At 35.8% G+C, this 19,624-nt stretch overlaps 1 protein-coding gene across 2 annotated transcripts in view; it reads left to right on the top strand.

Annotated features, from left to right (window-relative positions):
• The window catches only part of LOC121425670 (helicase with zinc finger domain 2-like), a 67,155-nt gene extending 51,187 nt beyond the window's left edge, over window positions 1-15,968 (top strand). For both annotated transcript variants that reach the window (XM_041621834.1, XM_041621827.1), the window contains exons 30-39: window positions 1,961-2,064; window positions 2,802-2,951; window positions 5,981-6,118; window positions 6,722-7,005; window positions 8,612-8,808; window positions 9,491-9,593; window positions 10,973-11,200; window positions 12,234-12,387; window positions 13,397-13,564; window positions 14,582-15,968. In XM_041621834.1, coding sequence (XP_041477768.1) covers window positions 1,961-2,064; window positions 2,802-2,951; window positions 5,981-6,118; window positions 6,722-7,005; window positions 8,612-8,808; window positions 9,491-9,593; window positions 10,973-11,200; window positions 12,234-12,387; window positions 13,397-13,564; window positions 14,582-14,691 — 1,636 coding nt within the window. In that variant the 3' untranslated portion in view covers window positions 14,692-15,968. The remainder of the gene's footprint in view (window positions 1-1,960; window positions 2,065-2,801; window positions 2,952-5,980; window positions 6,119-6,721; window positions 7,006-8,611; window positions 8,809-9,490; window positions 9,594-10,972; window positions 11,201-12,233; window positions 12,388-13,396; window positions 13,565-14,581) is intronic.
• Window positions 15,969-19,624: the final 3,656 nt, after the last annotated feature.

Raw genomic sequence — 19,624 nt, forward strand, 5'->3', positions numbered from 1 at the left:
AGTTGGATCCAAAATAAGCTCTAAATTGATGGGAATGAATATCATACCTAATTTTCTTGAGATGGTTATTTGAATTGCTATTCAATGCTGATTTAAAGATTGTGAGGAAAAGTTTGATGGAATATGGGTAATGACAGTGTTCAAGAATTAATCCTGATTTGATTGATTTTGTTTTTATTCTAGACACAAGTGCAGAGCATGCGATCAAAATAATACAAATATATCAATTTGAGCTTTATATGAATTTATATCATTATTAGATGTAAATTATTGTTAAATAATTATGATTTTATAAGATTCTATTGCTATACTAAAAATACTGTCAATGTCAGCAAAATTACATTATTTTCATATGAAAGTATTAATGCTGTCATTTTTATTTTTATTCCATTTCTTGACGTCTCCTCGGAGAAAAGAAGCACAATGCGCATGCGCGATTGATGACATTTTTCATTCATGAATTCAGAGCTCAATCTGGTAGCTCAACTGCGGCTTCGGCAGGAACGAGCTTCAAATAGATGGGAAAAAATATTAAACGTAATTTTCTCTGATTTGTCATTTGATATCATATTTTATGGTGATAATACGATTGAGAAAAGAGTTTCTGCATATTGATGATCTTTGAGAATCAATCATGGCATGATATGATTTTTGTTGATTTTTTTTAGACAAGTGCATGTGCACCCACTCGATCACTCGATCAGGAATTTGTGATGTCTGTCATTAAAAATGGCATCGAAATACAAATGTTTCACATCAAGCTCTAAATTCACATTAATGATTATCATATGCAAATTATTGTTAAGATATTACGATTATGGTCATAATAAAAAATATTGTTAGTGAAAGCAAGATTTATATTAGGTTGATCGCGTCATTGTAATCATGCGCGATTGATGACGATATAAATTCCATTCATGTATTCATCGTGCATAAATCTCAGCACAAAGATACGAGTAAGATCAAAATAAACTTCAAATTAATGGGGAATAGGCATCAAAATAACACAATAAGTTTCATTTTGGGGGAATATTAATCAAGTAAGTACAGTCCGACCTCTCATATCTGGACACGTTGGGACCAGCACCAATCCGGATAAGGGATTTATCCGGATCTGGGAGACCCAATATTAAATACACGCAGCCGCCTCCGCAATACAGTTGTAATCTATTCAGTGGGCATACACAGACAATATTCACTGCAGTGTCAGTGCAAATTATATGGAAATAAAATCGATTGGTGGCCAGAACTGTTCGATAATTTACCTGCTCAAAGGATTGAGGTATAAATCGAGCATACCTCGAAAGAAACAGAATGAATGACTCGATGAAACTAAGTTTTACAATTAGATCATCGCGGCGGCTATCGCAGCTTCGCAACGTCAGCCATTGTTATACTGACTGTAGGCTTAAACATGATAGATGGCGCTGTCCGTATTGAAGCCTAGCGTTAGCTAGCGAGATGCGCATTGTTTTTGCCGGGAAACAAAAGAGAACGTGACTAAATGTTTGCACTGCGCCCCAATTTCCTGGAAAATTATCCTGCCTAAGTTCTTTCAGTTATTTGGGAGAAATATTTTCATGAAAAATAATGTTTTAGGTAGACTATATTAGAAAATATATGTAATCAAAAGGAGGATTGAGTTTAGATTGCATTCTCATTTACTCACGTACCGTACTACTCGATTGAATTGAAAACAAAAAAAATATCTCGGCAAGTGTGCGTCCGGATAATAGAGAGATCCGGATAAGAGAGGTCAGACTGTAGTAGTAAAGTTAGACATTACTGTTTTTTTTTTTTTTATGCACCAATTTTACAAAATCTGCACAAGGACTCGATGACATCAATCGAACACCGATTTTAAAATCGATTTGACTCAGGCTTAGTATTTTCCAGAAATATTCTGTCCTTGTAATGTATATCCAAAGTTGAATTTTGCATTTTGTTTTGACATTTATAGGCGGGTTGAAAGCTCAATGAGGAAGCTTGAAGACACAACCCCTCTGATCCGCAACATTTGTCTACGCAAGCCTTGCAAGGCTGATGATGGAGTCTTTAACAAAGGTAAAGTGATTTCTTGGAAAAACATTGGCAGTATTTGCTTTGAAAAATGTTGGTACAATATTGATTTGACTTCCCACAATTGTGAGCTGATTTTATCTCTTTTCATGGACTTTCATGAAATTAGGCTTTTAATAATCGAATAACTCAAGCCATTAGTCTTTGCGTGAATCTCTTTCTCAACTTAAATACCCAGACCGGACCCAAAAGTGAAATTGACAAATCATTCCAGTCAGAAGCTTAATAAACTATTAAATACAGCTATGCATTTTCACCGCTTCCCATCCGAGTATTTTGCTAAAGAATAGTTCCAATTAACAGACTTAAAAAGTAGGCTTTCTTGTGCTTTTCACCGTTTAGTTCACTAGGTTCGTACACGTAAACACTTGGTGACTTTTCAGGTTAGGCATTTTATTTTCTTAAATTTGATCACGTAGAGATAAACGTGTAGATATCTTTTCCTGCAAGCTTGATTGATAAATATGCAGCTTTGGACTAGTCTTTGCCATATACTGCCAGCTTTTTTGGCACAGCTTTCCAATTTTATCTGCTTTAAGAATATGTGTAATAACTTTTCCTGACAGCAATTTAGTCCCAATAAGAGCCACACAAGGAATTCACAAAAACTTAGGAGTTGTTGGGTTTCCATCCATATGAGTATCTAGTCATTTTATTTCTGGCTTTTAGCAAAGGAATAATTCTTCTATTACCCCCATGTGCTCTTTGTTCCATTTCCAAAGATGAAATCACGAAGACTGCGCTGAAGGAAGGTGGGAAGGTGAAGGATCTGCATGTCCAGGATACTCCCCTACACCCTCTGAACACGCCTCAGACAGAAGCTGTCAAGATGGCTCTCAAGAGCACTTTCTCTATCATCCAAGGTCCACCAGGTAAGTTGATCAGTGGGTCTCGTCGGTGTATGTGTTGATGTGGAGACAAGTGTACAGATGGCCTGCCCTCTGAAATGCCCCCTCTAAGCAAATCACAGTCAGAAGCTGCCAAGATGCATCTAAAGAACACTTGCTCTATCATCCAAGAACTAATTTCATGCAAATATTTTGAGTAACCATGCAATATTGGAATGAGACCTTAAGTTGTGGGCCATAATCTCCACCCCTCCAACAAGAAACACAATCTTATACATAGTCCAAGACTGGTATTAAGGTGAAGCAATACCGTTTTAAGATTGCCTGTCTCTTATGACCTTGTGTAATGAATTTCTTCAGAAAGTAGTGAATGCTGTAGAACTTGTTGAGAAACAACTCCTTTGTATATTTAAGGACAAGTCCACCCAAAGAAAAAGTTGATTTGAATAAAAAGATAAAAATCAAACGAGCATACTGTAACACTGAAAATTTCATCAGAATTGGATGTAAAACATGAAAGTTATGAATTTTTAAGTTTTTTGCATAATTTCACAAAATAGTTATATTCACATCCTGGTCGGTATGCAAATGAGGGAACTGATGGCATCACTCACCCACTATTTCTTTTGTATTTTATTATATGAAATACAAAATATTCATATTTTCTCCTCCGAATTCTCCCTGATCATATGGAATTATCATTGTTTAACATTTTATGGTTAAGTCAAGTTCGTCTTTATTGCCAAATCTGTAAAAATTGAAATATTGTATAATTCAAACAATAAAAATCAAAAGAAATATTGAGTGAGGGACATCATCAATTCTCTCATTTACATGTGACTAAATTGTGCATATAACTTTTTGTGAAAAATAAGCCAAACTTTAAAATGTCATAGCTTTTTTATCTTGCAATAGCAGCAATTACCCGTGGCAGCACAGGGGGTAGGAGTCATTTTTCTATAACAAAGTGTGTTGGAGGGAGGGGAGGGGTGACATTCTTGTATGTACAGCTAGACTGCCTATTTACACTGAAAGCCGAGCAGTTTATTGATGAAATATATTTAGACAACTGATTTATAGCAGACTTCTCTTTCAATATAGATAGGAGGTTCAATTAAGTTAAGCATCTTGGGTTGAACTGGAGGAAGAACTTCAATAATCATTACAGAGTGAAATCCAAATCTAACTATAAAATGGAAAAATGTATTAGAACACGGCGTATTCAGTAAGCAGTCAAGAGGCAATTATTGTGATATAGAAATGTTATGATTACATGTATTGGGTCGGAAATAAATATGTAAGTACATTGCACATGTACCTTACAATGCATATTAGACTGCAGTTGTTTGTAATTTTTAAATTAAAGGTTGCTCAATCATATATAAGTATGGCAGGATGTCGAAAAGAAGTGAGAGTGAGAGAAAGGGGGGGGTGATAAAATGAGTGAGACAGAAACAGTGGTGGGAAAAATGAGTCAGACAGACAATGAGGAAAATGAGAGACAGAGAATGGGAAAAATGAGAGACAGAGAGAAATTAAAGAATACAAAAGAGCGAGATAGAGAGAGAGAGAAAAAAGGTTTTAGATGTTAATTGTGATAAAAAGATAAGATTTGTATGGCTTACATGGGCATTTTAATTTTTTTTTAGAGGTTTTAGATATCTTTTTTTTTACTGGTGGATCAAATAGTTATGCATTGAAATAATTGTGATAAAAATCTTAGAAAGTACACTGTAAATGTAGTATGGAATTATTGTGTCTTTTTAAAGTTATATGGGCATCTTCACTGATCATAATTTCATTCAAATAAATAACAATATTGATACGTGTATGTTAGATTATGTTTTTTTTCATAAAAATATCATGTTAATTAAAGGCAAGATATGCTACAACAGTATACAGATGAAAAGATCATATTTGAGATGGCATAATGCATAAGGTCCTGTATGTCTGTTATACACGGTATTGGCTGTTGAAGCGATAAACCATTTTTACACTGTATTATTCATATCTACATTTTTAATAAACATCTACATATGTACAACAGAGTTTTGTAGAATACATGTCAAACAAAATATGTGGAGCAAAAAAAAAATGCCAATGTTGCCAATTTGCAGAAGAAAATCTGATCAAATTTGCCTTTAAATAAAAGGGTTAATAGCAAATCTATTTAAGACAATCTTAATTTTGGGTTTTGGAACTTGGCACTGAGTTGATTATCTGACTCAACCAAACAACTTCATCATATGTTGGAATTTAGATTTACTGCGGCATCAATCATTCAATATAAATATTACATTTTACGTCAAAATACTAACCATGCACTGTTCAACTGTGTACAACAGAGCACTGGCACAGTTTGATTTTGGAGCGTTGAGTAGCAGGTAGCCCAATCTGTTAAAATATAGGATTAAATACAAAGGATGTGTTAATGAAACTGGGCAGAAACATTAGATGTAGACCCTCACCCCCAGTCAACACTTGTTTTCAAAAAGCCAAGTCAGAATAGGGTTAACCTTGTGACAACTGCCCACATTTTGTACGGTAACCACTGAGGACATCGGCCGATTACGGTATGTTGTTTACGTTTCAGCAGCGCTACACATGCATATATATACATGTACATGCAGCCAGCGCATGAGTGTAAGTACGTACCGTATACCGTGCTTTGTATTTCGCTGACCCGAGAGAGGTAAGGGACTGGGAATACTTCGAAGCTATACTCAGGGCTGCGAAAAGGAATGCCAAAATGTTACGAATTGTAAAAAAAATTTAAATAATGCGACCAAAATACCACGAACAACCCCCCTCATGACAATCTGTGAACAATTTTAACCATGTTTAGAAAAAATTCCAGCTCAATTGAGTGGAAAACTACGGAGAAAAGCTGCTTCAAACAAACGGAAGGACACACAAGATTAGCCAAATTATAGTAAGGATCCAATTTTGATGAAATTTTCAGCATTATGCTTGTCTGATTTTTCTCTATTGATTCAAATCAACATTCTTCTGAGATGGACTACCTTTAATGAATCTATAACTTCCCATTCTAGGAACTGGAAAGACCGTGACAGGTGCCTATCTGGCTTACTTCTTTACCCAAGTCAATGAAAAGGTTCCAGCGATGGGGAAAGGTAAACCACAGGTACTGTACTGTGGACCTTCCAACAAGGCTGTGGATGTCATTTCTAGTAAGTCCTCTATGTCTTTATGAATTATGAATGATTCATAGGTGCATTAAATGATGTGATATACTATGTAATTATAGTAAATAGAACGAAAGAAGATTGCATAATTGCAGTGGAAATCATTGTGCATGTCTCCCAAAATGTAATCTCCACAATAGTGGTATTGCAATTTTTAAGAAAGCTCAAAAACTTCTAAATTTTGATTGAGACAACCTTTTTAGTTTAGTTTTTTTTATCTGTTAAAGTAACAATAATGACACATTTATGACATCGGGTAATACAAAGAATTTGCATTGGATTTGTACATGAAATCACATTTTTGAACAATTTTGAGCCAAACATGCACTTACAAAATATTTAGTATTTTCAGACGTTTTAAATTTTTATCTACAAATGTGTGGAGACTAATATGCTCTGGATTTATTGTCAAATCATGTCACTTTTTTTTTACCCCCGCTAATCTAGGTTATTCATGTATAAGGTTGATAAAACATGAGTCCAATGCTATTCAATGCTTGTGTATTTTATTTTTAGGAGATATGTAAATTTACAATAACCTGTTAATTTTTTATATATACTGTACCTTTCGACTATCATCACCAACAGTGTACTTGAAGAAATTCAACATCTCCATTGTCCGGGTCTACAGCGAGTCAATGATAGACAAAGTCTACCCCATCCCTGGCATGCCTAGTTTTCAATCCAAGTGGCAACGCAACCAAGCTCGCATCGATGATCGACTGGATGATGTCTCCCTCCACAAGTTGATCCGCAAGCCGGGAGCCCCGTACGCAGAAGAGATCCGAGCAACAGAGGCCAACTTCAGGCGCATCTCATCGACGACTGTAAAAGAGGCTCGAGCTTACAGAGAACTCATTGATATGGCCGAGGTATGTCCAGAGGGAATGTAAATGATTAAATAATAATTGAAAGGTAATAAGCTATATGAGGTGTTCAGCTGATGCTGTAATAAAAATTTTTTAATCTAAAGGCTGTTCTCTTTTTCACCTACTTTATAAGATTAAGTGTTCCTATTTTGTTGAGGACGAATAATTTCAGATCAAACATTTGATCTTGATATTTGCAAGCCAGAAATTCATTTTATTTGCCATATCCTTTTTATTTTTTGTCTCATCTGCATAGCAGAGTGAGACTATAGGCGCCGCTTTTCCGACGGCGGCGGCGGCGTCAACATCAAATCTTAACCGAAGTTTAAGTTTTTGAAATGACATCATAACTTATAAAATATATGGACCTAGTTCATGAAACTTGGCCATAATGTTAATCAAGTATTACTGAATATCCATTTAGAGTTTCATGTCACATGACCAAGGTCAAAGGTCATTTGGGGTCAATGAACTTAGACCATGTTGGGGAATCAGCATCAAAATCTTAACCTGTGGTTAAGTTTTTGAAATGTCATCATAACTTAGAAAATATATGGACCTAGGTAATTAAACTTGGTCAGGTTAATCAAGTATCATCAAACATCCTGCATGAGTTTCACGTCACATGACCAAGGTCAAAGGTCATTTAGGGTCAATGAAATTTGGCTGATTTGGGGTATCTGTTGAATTACCATCATAACTTAAAGAGTTTTGGGATCTGATTCATGAAACTTGGACATAATAGTAATCAAGTATCACTGAACATCATCCTGTGCAAGTTTCAGGTCACATGATCAAGGTCAAAGGTCATTTAGAGCCAATGAACTTTGGCCGTATTGGGGGTATTTGTTGAATAACCATCATAACTTTGAAAGTATGTTGGTCTAGTTCATAAAACTTGGACATAAGAGTAATCAAGTATCACTGAACATCCTGTGCGCATTTGAGGTCACATGATCAAGGTCAAAGGTCAATGAACTTTGGCCATAATGGGGGTATCTGTTGAAATACCATCATAACTTTGCAAGTTTATTGATCTGACTTTTGAAACTTGGACATAAGAGTAATCAAGTATCACTGAATATCCTGTGCAAGTTTCAGATCACATGATCAAGGTCAAAGGTCATGTGATGTCAATGAACTTTGGCCACATTGGGGGTATTTGTTGAATTACCATCCTATTTCTGTAAGTGTATTGGTCTAGTTCATAAAACGTGGAAATAAGAGTAACCAAGTATCACTGAACATCTTGTGCGAGTTATAGTAGTTTTCAAAGTCAGCACTGCTGCTATGTTGAATCGCGTGATGCAGGTGAGACGGCCAGAGGCATTCCACTTGTTTAATATATTCATAACTCTTACTAAACTAAAATAATTTTTTGGCAGCATTGTAGATCAAGTGTGAAAGGATTAGCTTTAGATGATAAACATATTTTACTCCTATTTTCAGTACAAATTGTCTGTTGGATGAAATTGTTTCTTCTGTAAATTTTAAGAGTTTCGCCCAAAATATTATATCATAATGATTGATATTAATATTAATTTTTACTTATTATCATCAGTAGCAAGAGTATTATTTTTGTTGTTACTATCATCATCATCATTTTCAGGCTGAGGAACTGAGGAAGCATTCGGTAGTCCTGTGCACATGCAACGTAGCTGGAACAAAACGCATCATAAAGCACACCAACATTATCCAGTGTATAGTGGACGAGGCTGGTATGTGCAATGAGCCTGAGACGTTGGTACCGCTAACCAGCACCCTCCCTCATCAAGTGGTGCTTATCGGAGATCACAAGCAACTCAGGTCATTATAATTGCGACGTCACCGATGGTGATGAAGTTGCTGGTGAATGTGTTTCATTCAATGGTGCTGATGAAGATGATGATGTTGATGATTTTTTTTTGCTTCATAAAAATATTTTATTCAGAATAAGAACCAGTTCATTCATTTACAGAAATGTGATGAAGCAAACATGTTTACAACAGCTGTACATGTGTACTATTTTATGTATCTAATGATAAAACAAACAATTTTTTTACTACAAAGAACCCGCTCAATTTTAAATTAACGTTTGTAATGAAGATGATGAACATGATTATATTGATGGTGATGATGAAATTGACGATTATGACGGTGATGATAATATTGATGGTCATGATGATGAGGAGAACGGTGATGCTAATGCTTCTATTGAATAATGTCATTATGATGATGATTGTGATGATAATTCCTGTGCTGCCATTGCTGTTGGTGCTGATGATAATTATAATAACAATGGTAGAGATAACAATGAAGCAGTGATGATTATGATTATTTTTAAGATGATGGAGATGATGGTGATGTTATGCAACCGCTACTGATTAGGAAATTGATAATGAAAATTTGATGACATCAACAGTTTGAAACTTTTCCTTCTGTATTCCAGATTATTCTGCAGAATATTATTTCACTGTCTCATAACAATTGATTCTCATCTTTGATTCAGGCCTATCATCACAGAACCCAATGCTCGAGATCTTGGCATGGAGGAGTCTCTCCTAGCAAAGTACAAACGCAAAGCTCGTATGCTCACCATCCAGTATCGTATGGTAAGTCACAATGATTCTGATCACCAGTCAATATGTTGCTCTGTTTACTTGAATTTTTTTAATTACTTGAATGTTTTTGTCACCAAGGTTGAAAGTAACAAATGCAGATTAATAGGTAAACATGTACTTGTCATGTTTGACATTGATTATTTACTGGGGATGATATATTGTAGTTTATACAGCTAGCAATAATGAAATACCTAAATATGCAATATACAGAGATGCCAACCCTCCCGATTTCATCGGGAGGCTCCCGAAAATTCATCCCAACTCCCGCCCTTACGATTACCATCCTTATCCTCCCGAAATTATGATTTTTTTTGCATTGATCAAATTGGATTGGAAGGATATGTATCGTCTGCTAACTTTAGCATGTAGTAACTCCATTACGTTCGCTGCTACTAAATTCTGTGTGAAAGGTAGACAAATAAGGAGCAGCGAAAAGCTGGTGCATGTGATATGCCCAACGGGAATCCACTGTGCACCAGGCCGGTAGGCCCGGCTAGCTTCGCGATGCGTGTGCGCTCGCGGCCACTGGTTTTGTCGAGTCGTGCGGTGGAATATTGGTGTGTGATTTCGGCGTATTGATGGGTTGATATTGACACGAAATGGCGGAAAATCAACAAAAGAAGATCAAGAAATGGTCTCAGATGTATAACACTGAATACAGTCTCCAGTACCTGTGTAATCGGAAGTCCGAAAGAGGAATTTACCATGCATTTTGCGCAATTTGCAGCGTGGACATTTCAGTTGAGCATGGAGGTCGTGATGATATTCGGAAGCACTTAACGTTCGGGAGCAAACGGCATAGGCCTACGGACATTGCGAAGACAAGATCTTCGAGCTCCACAAGTACCCTGTTGTCTTTATTTCACCAAGCAAGGGACCAGCGCTGAGCTTTTTTTTACTGGATTTATAGTGGAACATAACCTGCCTATAGCCGAGTAATAATTCCTCATTATTATTGTTGAACAGGTACTTCTTTTGTCCCCTCATTTTTTTTTACATGTAAAAATGCATATTTGATATTTTTATGTTAAAAAAGTGGGAACAATGTTTTTTTGAAAACATGTGAAATGCCCCAAAATTAGGGTCAGATTGCACCAGAGAGCATCTAGAAACCCAGAGCCTCCAGGGCCCTAAGGCGGGTCCTGGACCTCGGATGCAAGGGTCGAGCGCAGATCGCTCGAGATGTGCGCTACGCGCACATAATTTGGTGGCGGTTGCAAATCCTCCCTAATTCTGATTTCCAAAAGTTGGCATCTCTGAATATAATGTAGCCATATTAAAGCAATACACAATTATACCATTTTGCTCATTTTCCAGCATTTAAAAAAAGCCAAGAGTTTGAAAGTTGTCTTCTTTTTTTTACTCTGCAGCATGACTCGATCTGTTCCTTTCCATCGGACACTTTCTATGAGAGCAGACTGGAAACGGACTTGTCGGTCAAAAGCCGCAGCCCTGACCCTGTGAGAGCGATCTGGCCAAACAGAGGTCAAACCCCGACAGTCTTCTGTCATGTGTACGGCAAGGAGGAAACCCTAACGGTCAAGTCTGATGAAGGAAATGAGATGTCCAAAGGCAACATGGCAGAGGTCATGCACGCTGTAAGTGTCCTTGTTCCATATATTTATTTTAGTTATTTTTAAAACACCTAAAAATCTTTTTGTGCACTTAACAATTAGACACACAAAGAAACAAAGGTGCCATATGATTAGCTTTTGATTCCATTTCAACGAAGTAATCAATATCTTCTCTGGATATCATCAAGAGTGAACAATAGACTACTCCTGCTTTGCATTTCTTGAAACAAGCTATAATATTCACCTGCTTTTTATAATCAATTTTGCTCATTTTTTGGAACACACCTAGCATCACAAGATGTGCAACCGCATTTTTGTCTTGTCTGCATAGCAGAGCGAGACTATAGGCGCCACTTTTCCGTCTACGGCGTCAACATCAAATCTTAACCTAAAGTACAGTTTTTTAAATTACATCATAACTTAGAAAGTATATGGACCTTGTTCACAAAACATAGACATAAGAATAATCAGGTATCACTAAACATTCTGTGCGAGTTTCAGGTCACATGACCACAGTCAAAGGTCATTTAGGGTCAATGGACATAGTATTTTATTATCATATGAAAGTTTTCTTTTGTGAATAATCATTCGATAGCTGTTTTCAAAGTCAGCACTGTGTAATGCAGGCGAGTGCTAGAGGTGTTCTACTTGTTAACTCTGGGGGGGGGGGTGGGCCCAGTCACGCCTTGTTTCATCACTGGAGCAGTTGTATTGATTCAATTTCTGAATGTCACAAATTAGTTCAATAATCATTCAATTGTCATTTTAGTTACAATGCCATTTGTAATGGTTGGATGTATTGATTGTAATAATTATTGTCTGTTGTATGCCCTGTATATGTATTTGTATTATTGTTAATCACCAGCCAGCACCGAATTTCCATTTATTGCATAGTTAAATCAAATCAATCTACCAGTTTGGATAGATTGAGTGTTACTATGTTAGACCATCATCAAAGAGTTCATGTCAGTTTGTTTAGATTTTAGTTCAAATAAGATCTACAGACTGGCTTATTATACATAATGTAAAGCAACTTACTTCATTTCTTGATTTACAGACAAGGATAGTTAATCAGCTGGTGAGGAAGGGAGCTCAAGCAAGTAACATAGTGGTTCTCTCCCAGTACAAACTCCAATGCACACAGATCGAGGAGAGGTTAAAGGCCATGGATTACAATGGGGTCAAAGTCAGCACAGTCGTCACCAGTCAAGGTGGGAAAGGATATGATTTAGGGTTCAAAGTTATCTCAGAAATGTTTATATTGTAATAAAAACTCTCTACTGATTAATACACATTATTTTTTAATTAGATGTTTATTTTGGGGGCCATGTCTGTCCTTTGTGTTCAAATAAACTGTTTGCCATAAAAATATGTTTGCCATAAAATTGCGTTTTTATGCTTCCGCCCACTGTAGGTGGTGCCACGGCACCAAACTTCAATTCACAGAAGCAGTTTTTCAGTTGTGTCAGAATTATATTTGCACCCCATGATGTACTTCAGACATAAAACCTGGATATATGAAGTGCTTTTTGCTAGAGGATTCAGAGCACAACTTTTGTTACCTTGGCTTTAGCTCGAGCTACAACTTTAATCTGCGGCGCTCATTGCATTCAAGGAATTAATCCTTACAGGTGCCCATTTACCTCACCTGGGTCAAGTGTAGCATAGTGTGGATCAATTTCTTGTTGAAAGAAATTATGCCATGGGTGGGATTCAAACCCACAACCCTCTGTTTCAAAGTCCGGAGACTAATCCAGTGGGCCACAACGCTCCATGGATATTTTCTGGTTGCATAAGTCTGACAGCTGTGAAGTACTAAAAGGAAATCAGGGTTTTCTTTTCTTACTTACACATACATTTTGTCATTGATATTATTAACTGTAATACCTGCTCAGGTGTTATCAATTTCTTGTTGAAAGAAATTATGCCATGGCTGGGATTCAAACCCACAACCCTCTGTTTCAAAGTCCAGAGACTAATCTAGTGGGCTACAACTCTCCATGTATATTTTCTGGTTGCATAAGTCTGACAGCTGTGAAGTACTAAAATGAAATCAGGGTTTTCTTTTCTTACTTACACATACATTTTGTCATTGATATGATTAACTGTAATACCTGCTCAGGTGTCTTTTACAGATGTAGCTAATGCATATGAATATGCAAGAAATTCTGTGAAAACCTCGAGTCTGAAAATTTGTTTTTCCCATCATGACATTTATAGGTAGTGAATGGGACTATGTAGTCCTATCTACGGTTCGTTCCATGCCTCAGATCGAGATTGATGATAAACCAAGCAGGGGATGGCAACGTAAACATCTTGGTTTCATCATGGATGAGAATCAGATGAATGTTGCGTTGACTCGAGCCAAGCGAGGGCTCATCATTATTGGTATGTATGAACAAATGTTGCATTCATTCTGAAGCATATAAGAGTGGACCAATACGTGACCAAAGAAGGCAAATATCGACTTGGATTCAAACTGAGGTTTTTAGTTAAAGGACAAGTCCACACAAACAAAAATTGATTTGAATAATAAGAGAAAATTCAACATGCATAACAAGAAAATTTCATCAAAATCGGATGAACAATAAGAAAGTTATGACATTTCAAATTTTCGCTTAATTTCACAAAACAGTTATATGCACATCCTGGTTGGTATGCAAATGAGGGAACTCATGACATCATCCACTCACTATTTCATTATATGAAATATGCTAATATTCTCCTCATTCTCCTGTGAAACAAAATTTTCTTCCTCCCTGAATGTATGGAATTACCATTGTTTTCACATTTTATGGTTCAGTCAAGTTGGTCCTTACTGTCAAATCAGTCAAAATTGAAATTTGTTGCAATTCAAACAATAAATAACTAAATAAATAGTGAGTGAGGGACATCATCAATTCTCTCATTTGCATATCACTAAATTGTGCATATAACTGTTATGTTAAAAATAAGCGAAATTTAAAATATCATTACCTTCTTATTTTACATCCAATTTTGATTTACATGTATCTTTCAGCATTATTCTTGTTTGATTTTTCTCTATTGACTTGAATCAACATTTTTCTGGGGTGGACTTGACCTTGAAAGAAAGATAAATAACAAATAAAACCTGGGGGTCATTTCCTAAAGCTCTTCGTAAGTTATGAACTGAATGCGACCCAATATATACCTATGCTCTAGTTATGCGTAATGTTGTGCATAACTTTACAAACAAATTTATGAAACACCACCCTGGCCAGAAAGACAAATGCTTGTCGATTTGGATGAAAATGATGGATGGATCATTCTGGGACTACTTGATTACTATATCACAGACTCATTATTTCTTGTACTGATCCTTAAAAGTTCTTTCACCTTTTTTTTTACTCTCCAGTCATTTTCTTTTCCATTTTTTTTTTGTAGGCAATCAGCATCTCTTGGAAACTCACCCAAGATGGAGAGATCTACTGAAGAAATATCGCGATCAGGATTGTGTAATGGAGGCCAGACGGTTCCCACCATTTGGTCATTAATGTAATACCAGAAGAGGAAGAAAAACAGTGTTCTCACAGCCATGGAAAATCCTGCAAAAGTCAGGGAATTTGGAAAAAATGTGAAAAGTCATGGAATAGCATTTACCTCTTTGCTATAGCAGATTTCCAGTTTGTAGTGTCTCGCAACTCTCATACTCTGCTATTATAATTGGTGTTCATGATTTCCATTTTTCCCAGCTTTGTGACATCCCAAATTCTACATAACTCCTGCGACGTCACAAAAAGTCATGGAAAGCAGCATGGAAAAGTCATGGAATACTTGTGGGAACCCTGAAAAAGTCCTGTGGTAGATTCTGTATAGTCCCTTCATGACTTTTGATTAGACCTCGGAAAGTGATGGGTCCTTGGTTGTCTAACAATGGCCAGAAGCTGATAACTTGTTTCTTGAGGGCCAGGACTAATAATTTGGTACATTATCTTTGTAACCATTGATTAGATTAGTACCTTCTCCAGGCTGTTTACTGTTCTGGAGGATAGCCATCTTATAGGTTGTAATTAGATCCATCTGTTATCGAAGACCAGGCCTAAATGCAATATATTGCTCATTTCATAGCTATTGATTAGGCCTAGATATGGGGTTAGAAGTGTTCTGGAGAATAGTGTTGTTGGTACAAGTTAGACTCGGTTCTTTGCGAGAACCAGAACTGATTACAATCCCTTACTAATTTCAAAGCAGTTAGAACTATATTGGTGAATGGTTAGTTTCCACCGTGGAGATTAGTCCAGCCTGTTTTTTTTTCTGTAGGACCAGGTCTGATTAGTTGCTACTGTATCCGGTCTTTTTTATTGGGATATTATCCTGCTGATAAGCTGTAATATTTTTAATCAATCTTGTTAAAGCTTATGCCAAATACTTGTTCTGCAATAATAGTTTCAGTCACTATCTAGTTTTTAAGTTTGATAATGTACTATTGTTATAGCTTCAATAAAGCATTTAAACATGAGCAGTTTATTAAGCAACTAAAAAATAATGAAATCTTAATTTTGTAAGTACTATGTTATTCATCTATCATTGTATAGCAACTTGGAATCTTGTCAGATACTAGTAGATTATTTTTCTGTCATTTTAAGTATAATGATGTATCTTTCAAGAGGCAAAATAGTCTCATGTTTTGGACTTAAGTTCAAGACATTGAATTCAACCAAAATCCTCAAACAACACAACTCTTGCCAGATCCAGCTTCACTGTTGACTTTGGGAAAGCATAATGGCAAATTTGCAATGGATTTAAAAATAATGAATCCACACAAAAGGCATATATCTTTCCTACTTACAGTAGAAAAAAGTGATTAGCCCAATTACTTAATGATTGACCATTGAAAGCTTAACCCCCCTCCCTAATTGCTTCAATGCTCTATGTAATATAAATGTGGTTATGAATAGAAGTAGGAAAATAGGCTATATACAAGAAATTCTTCATTTTTCCCTTTCAAAAGACGAACACTCTCAATGGTCTTGTGCAAGTTTTGCCATACCACATTATATGCTGCAAGAACATCACATTATAGAAGTTTATCAGACCTTAAAGGAAATATGTCTCCTCTACCCCCCCCCCCAAAAAAAATGTGACAATCGTAAAGAAAAAAAAATAAATAGTAAATACATCTTTCAAAATCAGGATTGAAATTCATTTTAAAAGTAGGGGATCTTCCATTTAGAGAAGTCCCACAATCTGCAATTCAGCCAAATTAGGGGGAAAGTGTCCTTTTTGCTTCTCTCCCAAATTTTATTGTAGAATGCATTGGCGATACACAGAATATTTTGCAACAAATAATGCTTTCATAAGTGTGTGTGTTCAGATTGTTATATCATTTTTGTCTAATGCATGTTTATCAGCTTCTGTAGGCTGGTTGCTCTGGAATTACATACATGTATATGATTGATATGTTAAGACAGAAATTCAGTTTTGAGTGTTACCGAATTATTTTTCTAATGTTTACAGAATTAAGTATTTATTTTTTAGTACCAGTTTATGATGGGCTTCGTAACGTTTGTATAAGTAATTCAATTTACTCAGTTTGCATTTTATTTTTTGTATTTTGCTCTCTCCTGATCATTCCACATTTAAACAAATCAATTTGCTGTGAAAACTGAAATTTGTATTACTTTGAGGTATTATCAATTGTAATGTCACCTTTTTCTCTATTTTTTTTCTTCAGAGAACAGAATATGCACCTTGAAATTTCAGTTCATTACAAAATAAATCATTATCAGTGTAATTATAGGGATTAGGGATATGTTGAGCAGTCCGTTTGTTTTGATTACTAGCGTAACCAATCTCTCGAATTGTTACCCATGCCGAAGTAACGTCCATCATAAAATCTGAACTTACAAGGTATGAATTTTTGTTTAAGTTTCTGATATTTTCATTCCAGCATCAAAAAGTTGATAGAAAGAAGGCTGAGTATAATGTAGTTTGTATAGTATTTTGTTGTTAAGTTTTGTTAGGGTACAATTAAGACTAAGTTGATTTTGTTTTTGTATTCAAGTAGAATTATGTTGCATATTTTCTAAATGTATTGTAATGTTTGAACGTTGGATAAATGCAGCTGTTGATAAAGTTGTTTGATATTACTTCTAGATGATTTCTTATACTCGACTAAAGATTAGAGTTGTCAAGTTCTGTTGAAAATTCCAGTACAAAAGCACCTATTGGATTGATTTCCATCAGAATAGCACCAAAGTAGTCATGCATCAGCATAAAGTACTGAAATCAACAACTTTAAGAAGTTTAGGCTAGGCCTATAGTGATGGAGGTATGTCAGTGAAATGGGCAAATCATATTAAATAAAAATGACGCTCCTTAACCATGTACATATTTCTAAAACTTTGCTGGAAGAGAACCTTGGGTTTTGTCTCACCTGCATAGCAGAGTGAGACTATAGGCGCCGCTTTTCCGGCGGCGGCGGCGTCAACATCAAATCTTAACCTGAGGTTAAGTTTTTGAAATGACATCATAACTTAGAAAGTATATGGACCTAGTTCATGAAACTTGGCCATAAGGTTAATCAAGTATCACTGAACATCCTTCATGAGTTTCAGGTAAATGACCAAGGTCAAAGGTCATTTAGGGTCAATGAACTTTGGCCGAATTGGGGGTATCTGTTGAATTCCCATCATAACTTTGAAAGTTTATGGATCTGATTCATGAAACTTAGACATAATAGTAATCAAGCATCACTGAACATTTTGTGCGAGTTTCAGGTCTCATGATCAAGGTCAAAGGTCATTTAGGGTCAATGAACTTTGGCCGAATCGGGGGTATCTGTTGAATTACCATCATAACTTTGAAAGTTTATTGGTCTAGTTTGTTAAACTTGGACATTAGAGTAATCAAGTATCACTGAACATTCTGTGCGCATTTCAGGTCACATGACCAAGGTCAAAGGTCAATGAACTTTGGCCGAATTGGGTCTATCTGTTGAATTACCATCATAACTTTGAAAGTTTATGGATCTGATTCATGAAACTTGTACATAAGTGTAATCAAGTACCACTGAACATCCTGTGCGAGTTTCAGGTCACATGATCAAAGTCAAAGGTCATGTAAGGTCAATGAACTTTGGCCATGTTGGGGTTTTTGTTGAATAACCATCATATCTCTGTAAGTTTATTGGTCTAGTTCATAAAAAGTGGACATAAGAGTAACCATGTATCACTGAACATCTTGTGCGAGTTAGAGTAGTTTTCAAAGTCAGCACTGCTGCTATATTGAACTGCGGATGCAGGTGAGACAGCCAGAGGCATTCCACTTGTTTATCCTTACAAAATGAACCCATCCACTTCATTTGACAGGTGTATGTATCCATCTTTCCCCTTTTTAAATGTCATATAGTTATTTATTTAGAAAGATACAGAGGCCTTGTGAAAAAAAAAAGATATTGCTTTGTTAGAGTAATGCAGCTGATCGTAAGTGCGATTAATATTTTTTATTGTAGAAAATATGATTTTATTTGTAATGTTAATAGTAGAAGTTAGTCTCATACGTGTATTTATTTTTCTAGATTAAGCTATGTAAGTTCCCTTGAATTTTGTATGGTATAGTTATGTACATATTCATAGCTTCATAACTTGTATATTCCCTCATTCATTGCCACATTAAATGTACTTCTTTTTATACGCCCATCCTAGACAAAAGATGTATTTTGCTCGGTGTCTGTCCGATAACTTTTTCTTGCAAACACTATAACTTCAGTTAGTCAAACTTACTGTAGGCTCATGTAATTTGGTGTGTATTATACTAGCATGAATCCCAGGAAGCCTATTGATTTTAATGTCAAAAGGTCAAGGTTACACTGAGATGTTTTTATCTTATCATTCCGAAGTCCTTGTACATGATTTCAGTTGTTAGCCTTGGCTCATATAATTTGGTGTGTATGATACTAGCATAGATCCAAGCAATTCTATCGATTTTGAGGACAGAAGGGCAAAGGTGAAGTTGCCACTTTCCATTTCTTTATTTTCCATGTTACATACGGGCGTATTATGTGCTCGTGTTAGCAACATTCTTGTTTTAACAGAGAATAGCCAGGCGAGTGGGTGAATATTTTCAGCTAATGATAGAGCAGCCCCAACCCTTTCCATATATGAAGCCCATAATTTAATACGATATGATCAGAAAGATTCCCGGTATGGAAGCAAACCTAGATATTTTTCCATGGAGTTTTAGTAAACTAAGAGTAATATTGGATTTACACTGTTTTTTGTTGTGTTAAATAATGATCAACAAGATTTGTAGAAGAGGTTAATTTAATAAGAATGTCAACATTGTATACCAATACTTTCAGATTTTGTAGTATATGGTGTTGTCAGGAATGCTCTTTTTTATGTTAGTAAAGTGGTGATACTTTGCATGGGATCGGTACATATCAGAAAAGAAGAAAAAAAAACATCATTCAATTCTTGATATCAT

This window comes from Lytechinus variegatus, chromosome 1 (assembly GCF_018143015.1).
Source record: "Lytechinus variegatus isolate NC3 chromosome 1, Lvar_3.0, whole genome shotgun sequence".
Taxonomy (NCBI): Eukaryota; Metazoa; Echinodermata; class Echinoidea; order Temnopleuroida; family Toxopneustidae; genus Lytechinus; species Lytechinus variegatus.